At 26.2% G+C, this 12,541-nt stretch overlaps 1 protein-coding gene across 1 annotated transcript in view; it reads left to right on the top strand.

Annotated features, from left to right (window-relative positions):
• The window catches only part of Nrx-1 (Neurexin 1), a 265,980-nt gene that overhangs the window by 170,506 nt on the left and 82,933 nt on the right, over positions 1-12,541 (top strand). Inside the window, exon 4 of the mRNA XM_089219748.1 lies at positions 2,923-3,085. Coding sequence (XP_089075874.1) covers positions 2,923-3,085 — 163 coding nt within the window. The remainder of the gene's footprint in view (positions 1-2,922; positions 3,086-12,541) is intronic.

Raw genomic sequence — 12,541 nt, 5'->3', positions numbered from 1 at the left:
TCAACTTGAAAGTTTGCGCAATGGAGTAAAACAAAAATAAATTTTACTTTCATATTTACTACTTATGCATGATATAATATTATATACCTGTATGACTTTTATATTATATTATGACGAACGATATACATCATTAATTGTTTCTATGGCACCTATCTATATATAGAAATATTATAGGTGTAGGTTGTTATTTTAATTTCTAAATTTTTAAATGAAACAGGAATTATTTTTAATCATCTAAACAATTTAACGTCAAGATATATTTGGTATAATTATATAATCTTACTATAGTATGTTCATATATACGACTGCTATTGCCCTAAATTATGATAATTTGCCATATAAATTGCCATAACTATCATATTTTTTTTTACATAATCACAAGATTAAACTGTAAACTAAATATGTATGATAATAATCTTCTGGCTGCTATCATTTTTAAAATTCAAAACTCTACAAATTGTATTCAATAATTAATCGAAATATTACTTTGATCATTGTTATGGGAGCAATATTATAATATATCTATTCAGCCATAATTTTTTACATATAAATATTTCTTAAATATACACACATATTTTAAATATTGTTGAGATATTTATTTATACATTTACACTATACAGTAACTATACTATTTTGACTGTAATAAATTACCGGCTTAATTTAACATTATCCACTTAAAAATCAATGAAACAAAAAAGGTAAAAAGTGGAGAAAATTAATTGTATTTATATGTATATACAGAGCGTATAACAAATATTTAATATAATCACTTACTTTTAATAAAAAGCAAATAACAACACAAAACAAAAAATCAAATAATTGTGTGTTAAAAAAAAACAAGAAAAACAAAAGGTAACCACAATTATTCAGATTTTTTTTTTAAATTAAAAATATAGTAGTTTTACATTAAAATAGAAGAAGAGTTCTAAATAAATCATCTATTAGTTGTTAACCATGAATAATTTTGTTTCATAATAAAAATGGTTGTATCCAACTTTTTGTCTGGTTGAATAAAATATTTTCCAGGGTACTAAAAAAAATTATTTATTTACATAATTTTTGATAAAGTATTAAAGATGATGCATATTTCAAACATGGATTTATCAAGTAGGTGATTACTCTAATGATAAATTTCAATTATTGTGAAACAAAGTGTATGTAAAGTAAAAACAATTATTATAAAAAGTCGTGGATGTCGCTCTGCTGTACAGAAGGTTACAAATTTGAATCCAATAATATTATATCATTGTATACGATAAAAGATTCTGAGCGGAAACGGTTCACCTGTCTAGGATATATTATAAATTATTAAAAATTTTCAAATCTTAGATTTAAAAAAAAAATTATGTATTTTCTAGCTTAAAATAATTTATGAATTTTCGTGATTTTTACGTATGTTGTTAAAATTAAAATTTGAATGCTTGTAAAAAAAAATTGTGACTATGTATTTTTAATATTTTTCAACTGCTATTGTCACAATGTGTTAGAAGCCTTGTATTACATTTTCAAGCTTTTCTACCCAACAAGTAAATTTTAATCGATATTTATAGAAAAAAAAAAAAAAAAAAAAAAAAAAAGTTGAAAAATTAAAATGCCAGTAAACAGCTCAAAATACATCTAAATGTTTTGAAAATTGTATCAAATATATAAAATGCCTATATAAACATTCGGTGAAAAATTCAAGTATCCGTGGTCGTTTGTTTTAGAGTTACACCAAAATAAGAAAATCGCTAAATGTGAAATCCAAAGAAAATTCAATGTTGTAAAAATTTAAATTTAAAATGCTCATAAAAATTTAATTTGAATTTCTGGTGGACATTTCTTTTGTGATAAAGATTGACAAACTTGTAAGCAATCTTGTATTAAATTTTCAAATCTTAGATTTACAAAGAATATTTTTTATGAATTACTAGCTTAAAATAATTTGCGAATTTTTGTGATTTTTACGTATATTGTCAAAATTAAAACTTTGAATCCTTGTGAAAAATATTGTGACGATGAATTTATTTTATTTTTCAACTGATATTGTAAAAATACGTTAAGAGCCTTGTATTAAATTTTCAAACTTTTCTACCCAACAAATAAATTTTTATCGATATTAATTTAAATAAAACTAATAATGATCGAAAATTGCAAATACATATGTATAGTTCAACTTACTTAAATCGAACATTTTTGAAAATTGCATGGTGGATAGAATATACTTATATAAACATTCGGTGAAAATGTCATGTATCTATGGTAATTTGTTTTAAAGTTACATCAAAAACCAAAATTGATTTTGTCGAAAACTGATTGTGCGTAAAATGTCCCGTTTTTTCCTTAATTTTTAGTTTGTAAAAATATTAAGAATTTTCCCAATGTACCAACTAGATTTACTTTCTGATCGAACGAGGTACTGAAGTCAAAAATCGAATCACTTTTACTGTCCAAACGTGATGACAGACACAAAAAAAAATATTCATGGTTTTAACGAATTTTTAAATAAATAAATAAAAACACACATCATGGTAAAATCAATATATTCATCACTCCGCTCAGAATCTAAAATGTATCATCATGCATTCATTTGTAATAAAACTTCATTAGTTATTTAAATCATAGAACTATGTAAATTATTTTTCAAGCACAATGATTAATCAGTACCTACATTTAATTTGTAATTCAATTTATGTGAAATATAATCTCTTTATCATATTTTTTTTAATGTTGAACATTATGAATTTATTTTTAAATTTTTACTAAGATGTGAATGTATGTTTGTGTTTGGTATTATGACAGAGCTAATTGAGAGACAGGGATGGGTAGATAAGACATATTTTTTTAATAATCTATAATTATTTAATTATATAGTTTAATTTACTCGGTAATATATAACTGATTTTATCAAAAACAACTATATTTCGTTACATTTTGTTACAGGTTATCAATGGTGAAATTAATGGACGTCACCGAAGTGGAGGTAATTCGGATGCATGTGAAAAACATGACCCTTGTCAACATGGTGGAATTTGCATATCTACAGACGATGGACCGAAATGTCAATGCCGCGATAAAAATTTTGAAGGAGCATACTGTGAGATAGGTACGTCTAAATACTTATTATTGTCGAGTAAACAAAAATTCTAAGCATCACTTGAGTTGCTGACGAGAAAGTAATTCTAATGACCCCCTATCATAACTATATAGACATATAGTATAGGTACATTGTTTTGTCACTTGTAATCTACCATGTAAATTGTTAAATTTCTGATATTTATTAATTTTTTTTTTTTAAAGAAAATTCAACATTATTATTTAGGTAGATATTCAGTTATTTTCAGCGTTATTTATCAGCTGCATTTTTTTCTAAATCAACAAATCTAGTTTTTTTTTATTTAATTATTATTACGAGCTTGAGGTAAAATGCAAACAAACAATTATATTTTTAAATTATTATATTTTATACCAACAATGTAAAATGATAGAATATCAAAAGCGTTATTGTGAAATTATATTAGTATGACTACCTACCATGGTTGCATGGATGTGATACCGTTCATTGAGTCCTCTATCTACCATATTTATCCAACGTACATTTTTTTTTTTTTTTTTTACTTACATTAATTGCAATTGCATATGTGTATTTAAATATTTCACTTAGTGCGTTAGATTTTACAAATTAAATAACAATTGTTTGGTCTTGCTGCTGTCACTACTAATGTCAATCGTACATAATATAATTATATTTCCGGTTTTCCACTATCACCACCGCTGGTCCATCGGCGTATATTTTAATCCTTTGAGGCGGCTTCAACGTCTGTCGTGCTGTTTATCCTATTTTCCGTTGTCAACACGCATATATATACATATATAATATTTTATGTTTCATATAATTCATGTACTCTTGCCGTTGTCATTGACTAACCAAACTATATATACGTCGTCCAGTTTTCCGCTTTTACCCATCGAGTGGTTTCCAATAAAAAATAAAATTATAGGTGGCTGCATCAAAAATCTCCAAATACATTCATCTTAGAATTTTGTAGTTAGGTTTTATTGAAATTCGTGTTTATTACTAATCAGATATCGTTATAAGCTCAGTTGAACCATGGTATTTTTTGTCGGTCTACCTCAACAGTGATCACGTTTCGTTTTTTTCTGAATCATTTTAACCTGTTCAATATGGATACAAATCAACCATTTTAGTGTCAACTTCCAAAGGAGTGTGAAAAAAAGTGTTATTCAGTGACATAAAACGTTGAACGCATTTGATTTATAACAAACTTTATTTTTTTACGTTACCGACTACAAGCGTGTATAAAATACTATGAAGTGTAATTCCACATCCCTTTGTGCCATTGAAATACATCAATTATTACTCAAGGTCTAATGGCCGGGTCGCTCGTAAAAATTAAAATACATAATACCATTCAACTGTAAATATAAATAACTCGTTTCTAATATAGAAATTTTGTTTCTTCATACACCACAAATACGCTAAACTATTTAGAACTCATTGAATGTACTGAAAAATAATGTGGGTAGAGTGCTAAGTGTTAGGGATTAAATTTGTTAGTTTTAGATGGTAAATTAGAGTAAAACTTTAGGGAAAATAGTCATATGACATATGTTTTAAGCAATATTCATATGGATCATAATTTATAACACTTCTACTAAACCTTGGGCGTTATTATCAGGATTATTACATTGTTGTGGCAAATAATGGTATAATTGGATAGGGTGAACATCTGCTGGACCGAGAGACAAAAGCGACCAGATTATAGGTTAGGTTAGTCTTTAGAAAACGGTGCTTGTATACCACATACTATGATAATATTATACTTTGATTAAAGTAGGGCCAATCGAGATACGAGTTGGTATTTACATGTATTTTTATTCTTCTAAATTTGCTATACTATTTATAGTAATTTACATTTGTGCTTTAATATTTGGTCAAATTCTAGGAATATATTACTTTAGGGTAATTGATTGTTATTGCTTTGACATTATACTAATTAGTTGAAATAATGTTGTCATTGCAAATAAAATAATCTTTTCATTGATTCATTTCAATGTACGTCAAGTTAATTTTACAGTTGTTTTATGTGTTCAAACGATTTTTATCAAACATGCAAATTGTATATAAACATATGTATAAAAATCCATTAGATTTTTCAAAACAACCTAATTTTAAAATCAAATTGAACCATTGTGACTTATAATTAAGATTTTGTGACGTGTTGAATGCATTGGTTTTATAATGAGATTTTAGATTCTAAGCGGAGCGATGAATGTATTGAATCTACAATTATGTGTACTTTTTTTATATATGTTTGTGTATATGATAAGTTATAAAAATAATGCTTTAAATTTCGACTTCAGTGTATTTTTTGGTTGGGAATCGAATCTAGTTGGTGCAATTGGAGAAAAACTAAGGAAAATTGGGAGTTTTTACGCAAAATTGGCTTTTGAGAAAATCGATTCTTATTGAACCATGTTTGAACTATTGTGTGAGTACCTAAGTTATTTCAATGATTTTAATAAACATATTGTATGCTGTTTGATCTAAAGATAAGCTAACAACAGTTAGTTATAAAAATGAAATAAATAATAAAATGTTTATGTCAATTTTTAATAATAATTTATAATATATAATAATATTTTAATAATTAAAAATAAGCCTAATGACTTACCCCATGCGATTTAGAATTTGGTATATTATTTTTCACATTTTTTGCTAAATTTTTTCTTATTTTTCTTGGGGGGGATCATTATTTTTTGGACGTCCCACAGGCAGTCATTTACTATCTCTCGTAACGCCAGGTCTTCTTTGTGCCAAAGTAGTTGGCTGTACATGAATTGTTGCATGAGATCGATGTCTCAGATATTTTTTGCTTCCAGCAGTACTTAAAAATAATTCCCAAATTGCAACAGATCTAAATTTTTTAATCTATCCAAATATTTTCCGAGTACTAAAGTTGAAACTGCATTATTATAATTATTTAAATTTGTTGTCAATAAATTTTGAAATTTTTGACTAAAAACATGAGCAGAATTTTTGAATAGGTTATGATAAATAACAATAACATAATATCATACGGTCTTTTATCACCGTCAAGTACAACAAGAACTACAAGTTTCTAATGAGAGAGAGAGGTTATACGTTTTATAAGCGAGATGGCCGTATATATATGCCTATACCCCTAACCTTTGCATGGCATGTTTTTTACTTGGTTGATCTTTGTGGTGGTCTTATGTTTCCCACTAAACTTTTAACTCTTTGATGCTTCTTTATGATCTAATGATATCACCCTGATTATAAATATTTCTGGTTTTAATTAATTGTATGGATATTGAACTTCTCATTAATAGGATAACCAGCGGGAGGCCGCACCATTGTAAAGTATATGCCCCATGCGCGCTCTCTATGCAGCGTGTGCTGACATTATGTGTAGTGCGTTTGGTCATCGCAGTCTTCCGTACCTACTACTATTTACCAGAATTCGAAGTGCATGTCTTTTCTTAGTACTGTATTGTGGTGATGTAGTAATGAAACAATAGATAGTGACATTGAAGTGGTATATGGTTTCTGTCTCGTTACAATCTACTATGAATTACTGAATGAGTCAGGTACATAATGAATCTGATTTTAAATTTGGAATTTATTTTATAGGTTCCTAAATTTTTTTTGTTTTGAAATAATAAAAATATAATTAATATAATATAAAATATCTTAGACCGAAAAGCCTCCGCTAAGAATCGTTTTTCGTATACAATAATATTTTATCATTCAATTCAATTTCAATACTATCCATTAGTCATTACAGTTTCCAACCTAACTAACTATACAACAGAGTGACTCCACTTTCTTGCTTTTTTTTATATGAATTTTATATTTCTAGATAAGGTTTGGATTGATTGAAAAAATTACTAAATTACAGTTGAAAACAAAAAATAATATTTTATTGAAGAATTCATACAGTACAGTTTATAGTATATAAAGCTGATATTGGCTGCTAAAAGAACTATTTCAAAACAATATTTCCTATAGTATAATAAACATTGTTCACTATTACAACTCTATCATAGGTCATTATATTATATTATTTTTCTATTTTAATGTAATTTTAAAAATGATATTTTATCTCAAACAACAGGCCATACATTTTAAATTAAATTTAAACAAGTTTGTTATTTATTTAAAATAGAAAAATTATTTATATAAATTTAGGTTATATGAATAAAAATATGTACCGGCAAAAATATAAATTGTGAAATATGATAAAATCGTGAGTTTCAAGTAAACATTTTTTTTTTCTATGAATTTTATTAAAAAAAATTTAAAGAAATTGTTTTCAAAAAATTTGAAAATACATAAAAGTACTCCCAATGAAATTATAATTATAATACGATACTTATTTTCTTTTTGTGGTTTTACCGTTGAATTACCATCATCAAATTAATTGCTGTATATTAGGGACCTTCTTATTGTTTTCAGGCTATATCGAAGTGTTGATAGTTACAGTTTTCCAGGTTATTTTTATAACCCATAGGAAAGTGATTTTTAATTATTATTATTCTAAGCATCTATTTGAGATATTATTTTAAGGGTATTTATAAAGATAACAAAAACATATCCAACTTTGCACCATATTTTGGAAAATGATAATGTTTGAATAACAAAAAAAAAATGTCTTAATATAAAACTATTAATTAAAGTTGTAAACATTCGATTAGCTGCAAAAATAATACCATATGACAATAATAATAAATAATAAATGTCACATCTATCTTATGAAATTATTTTTGTACTTACACTTAACAATACACGTATATTTTACTCAGTTTGAACAAAATTTAACCAACAATTGGTATTTATTAGTAATACAATTATTTATGCGTATTTAAATATTTAGGTACCATTTTGACAACATTTAATGATTTTATATATTTTATTGTAATTTAAAATATTATTCATGGATACCTTCTTGAAACTTCTAACGTATTTTATTACATTTTATACTCATATAATTACATATTTAAATGGTATTTTCTCTTAAAATGAAATTCGGAAAATAATAATTTTAGTTTATTAAAATAAATAATAAATATATCTTATTATAATTAGTAATATATAGGCTTATGTTCAAAATCGTTTAAAGATTTTTCATTGAATACAAATTTAACAGAATATACTTAATATAATGTAAAGTACCCTTAAAAATGACTAACTTGATTACAAGATATACCTGATACTTATAGTGTGTAGCGAAGCACTAACTTATTTTCCTAATTCTAAAATTATTGTTAGTTCAATAAATTTTATACGTTATACTCGTAGGTAGTAAGTAACTTGTCATTAAAAAAAAATAAATAATTGGCTTCTTGTAGTTAAACTTTAATGTATTGATTTTACTTAAAAATTAGTCCCTTAAACAAACAAGATATATAAAGAAAACTACATATAGTTATATAAAACCATACAACTTTATGCAATTAAAAGTTATAAAAATGAATAAATCTTTAATATTGTAAAACTGTTATAAATGGTATCAAGACGATTATATTTTAATAGTTAAATATATTATTTAGTCCACCTCTTTTATTCCCTAGATCCTAATATAATTTTCAACAAACTTGAATTTTTCGCATTGAAATTAAAACCAACAAAGTGTTGTTTTTTCAGCATTGTTAATACCATCGAAAGTACAATCTCATTCTAAACACGAATTCAACTAATTCTTCTTGAAATGGGCATTGTTTTTATACGAAAACTCGTCTGTTTTAAAGGATTTCAACCACACCAAGGATTAAGTTTTCTACTTTAATTCCCCTGGTGTATTTTTGTGGGATAATTATACAATGTAATAAGATTCCTATTTTATGAACGTGATAATTATATTTTTTTATTTTTTTTTTTATAATACGTTCTTATTAATGAAAATGGATTTAAAAAAATATCAAATGATTTTGTCACCATAAATATATAAGGTAATTATTTTATTTATTAATTACAATTCATGGTAAAGATAGAATTCTACATGATAGTGGTAAAAATTTAATAAACTATTTATGATACATATTATATAGGTGTTTTTTTTTATCATTTATTTACATATACACAATCTTTAAATATTATTTTACAATAAGTGTATGTGATGGAGGTGACATGGCTTGAGTGGCAGGAGATAAGAAGCCGCCCATTGGAGGCACTTAAGGTTTGGATGTTAGGCTAGGATTTTATATGTTAGCAAGAGAGAGTGGGATTTTAAGATTGGTTATTTGGCGGAGACTTTTGATTGGAAGACTTGTATTTTGTTTTAGTTGGACTTTTGGCTACACCCCAGAGTTGGATACCGTAAGTCAAGATTGGTTTGAGTAGGATTTTGTATAATAGAAGCTTGTTTTTTAAGTTGATGTGTTGTGATGTGAGGAGATAACGTAATTGGCGAGACCGATTGTTTTAAGGTGAGTCTTTTTTGTGGGTGCTAGTGGCCCAAGTTATCCTGCGGTCTAAATGTAGACCTAGGTATCGGACATTTTAGGCGGTTGGGAGAGATAAATTGTTGAGGTTGATAGGAGGGTAGACTATTTGCCTTAGTGTGAACATACAATGGCTGGATTTTGTTTCGTTGATTTTTATCCCCCCGTTTTTATACCGGGTAGATAAGAGATTGAGATGATTTTGTACGAGGTTTGAGGCTATTTCGGGGTCGGAATGGATTGCTAGGAATGCCTCATCGTCAGCAAAGTCACCAGTTGTAGTGTTGGGGGTGGTAGGTTGATCTGAGATGAATAAATTGAAGAGTAAAGGTGCTGTAACAGATCTTTGAGGTACCCTTACGTGGATTGGTGAAACTTCGGATAAGGAGAAGCCAGATCGAACGGAAAAATGTCTGTTTTCTAAACAGGATTTAAATAAAAGAAAATAATATGGCGATAGAATAGATTTGAGTTTGAAGAGTAGGCCTTCATACCATACTCTGTCAAAATCCTGTGATACGTCAAGGGAGACAGATGTGCAAATAAGCTTTTTTTTTCAAGAGTGTACGATATTTTATCCACTAGAGGTGGACTTGGTGTATTTTAGATTGGTTTTGACGAAATCCAAATTGGGTATTAGGTATGATGGCTTCAATGATAGGGAGGATGCGCTTAGGATAATTTGTTCAGACATTTTTGAAAATAGTGGAAGAAGACTAATGGGCCTGTATGATTCGGGAGAGTCGAGGGGTTTCCCAGGTTTGCGGATCATAATGATGATTGAGAATTTCCAAAGAACAGGGAAGTATAACAGTCTAAGTATAGAGTTAAAAATGAGTGTTAAGAGAAGTAAGGTTTTTTGGGAAGTTGTGTAGCTTCCTCAACTGTGATTAAGTCATAGCCTGGGCTTCTGTGACGAGAGGAGTTTCTTACTTTTAATTTATATTACCTATATTTCAAATAATTCAATAATATTAATCTTTTACTACTGACGTTAATATTAATATTAAATATTTTTTTCAAATATCCATTATTTTGTTTGATAAATAAATAATTATATTATAAATATATTATAGGTACTTACATTTTTTCAACCTAGTTCTACAGAAATTAATAAAATATCAAACGATGCTTAAAGCAAAAATAAATTATCATAATTATTAAATTAGATTTTGAAATTGAAATTAAAATACAATTAATATTTCAAATGATCATGATTCATTATATAAATTATTCTACTTTGCATATTAAAATATTTATTATTATATTAATAAATATTTTAAACAAAATTCCAATAGGTAAGTTTGACCTGCATGAAACCTTAAATTAAATTTTTTTCATGAAACATGAAATTTTAATTATTTTACTAATGAAAATTAATGTATGATGTGTGTATTTGTATATGTAAATCATATGACGTTTAAATACCACGAATATTGTAGGTATACAATTAATAATCATTAACAAGTCTAGTAAACTTTCAACGATTTAGGACAATTAATTTAAACTAAGGGTTTACATATTCGAATAATTTTATAATTAAAATACCTATAATATAATTATAAAGACGTGTATTTACGTGCATTTTCTGCATTTAATAACGTTATAATTACTTATTCAAATTAATCTGACTCTATGCATAGTTCATTACCTATATAATTGGTTGAATTTAATTTTTAAGCATTAATAAAACATTAAATACAACCTGGCTACAATTTTTTAGATTATTAAGGCAACAGTTAATTTTTAATACTTTATAAATAATGAATTGCATTTTATTTTAAATATATTTGTTTATAATATATATTGTTATTTATAATAAATATGAATTATAAAATAATTTAAGTGTTCTACATTAAAAATAATAAAATACATCATTAATCCACCTCCTACTTTAGTAGGAACTTAGTTAATTAATGATAAAATAAACTAACTCTAAGTTGTAAGAAATTTAAATCATGATTTATTGCAATGATAATTCAAAAATTATAAATACCCCAGCTCTATTTTTTTTAGTAAAATAAATTCACGCAACAATGTGATAATAAAATCCAATAAAAACACTTTTCATAATAATGCTCGTAGTTTGTATGGTGTTTAAATTACCTACATCAGAAAAATGTATTCTTCGTTCCAGTGTATTCCAGACCATTAACGATGTATACATGCATTTATCAGTTGTGAGTTTGGTACAATTCATATGTAGTTATTTACTGAGATAAAAAGAAATATAAACAAAAAGCAAATAGTACAGAAACTTTGAATTTAGAATTCCACTTGAGTGTCACTTCATCTAAGATTTCGAAGCGAATCAGTGTTATCTTGTTTTTTTGTTTTTAATATTAAAGACCAAATAACCAAACAGTGCACACAAACATTGTTCACATATGATATTAGTGCAGCGTATACATTCGAAAGCAATAAATAATAATAAATCATTAAATATTAAAAAAAAAACATTCAGTTGAAATTATGGAACCCCATTCTAAGTACTTTCCAATAGGTATGTATGTTTTTCAGTTAGTTTGTAGATTTTAAAACGTATAAAAAAAATACCGTGTATCTAAATAAAAATAAAATTATGGAGTAGAGAATCCATCCATTAACTAGGTACAATAAATGTTATTATTAATATGGTTATTGGTTTTTTTTTGTTCTCCACACAATATTTTAAACATGAAAAACATTATAGTTATTTAAAAAGTCAGGTAACTGAATACTCTGATGTATCTACCTTAGGTATCTTATTGGTCACTATGATGAATGATTAATCTTTAATTCAATGATATTAATATATTATATTATATTATAATTGTATCTATAGAAATTAGCAAAGAATATCTGTCAGGCAATACTGCTAAGTATATTTTATATACTATTGGTATTATAACAGTTTATTTTACTTAAAGTAACACAGTAGGTTACATTGATTTTTGATTAGTTAAGTAAAATTGTATTTAAAAAATAGCATTTTATACATAAGGTGTAATTTAAAAGTTTTAAGTACCAACGAATATTATTTTTTACATAAAACAAACAACTATAACAAAATAACTAAAATCACTATTCCTCTAAT

Source organism: Diuraphis noxia, unplaced genomic scaffold (genome assembly GCF_037042655.1).
Source record: "Diuraphis noxia isolate RWA-SAM2 unplaced genomic scaffold, SU_Dnox_SAM2 contig0001, whole genome shotgun sequence".
Taxonomy (NCBI): Eukaryota; Metazoa; Arthropoda; class Insecta; order Hemiptera; family Aphididae; genus Diuraphis; species Diuraphis noxia.
The sequence above is the reverse complement of the archived record's forward strand: the minus strand, read 5'-3'. Positions and strand labels throughout refer to the sequence as shown.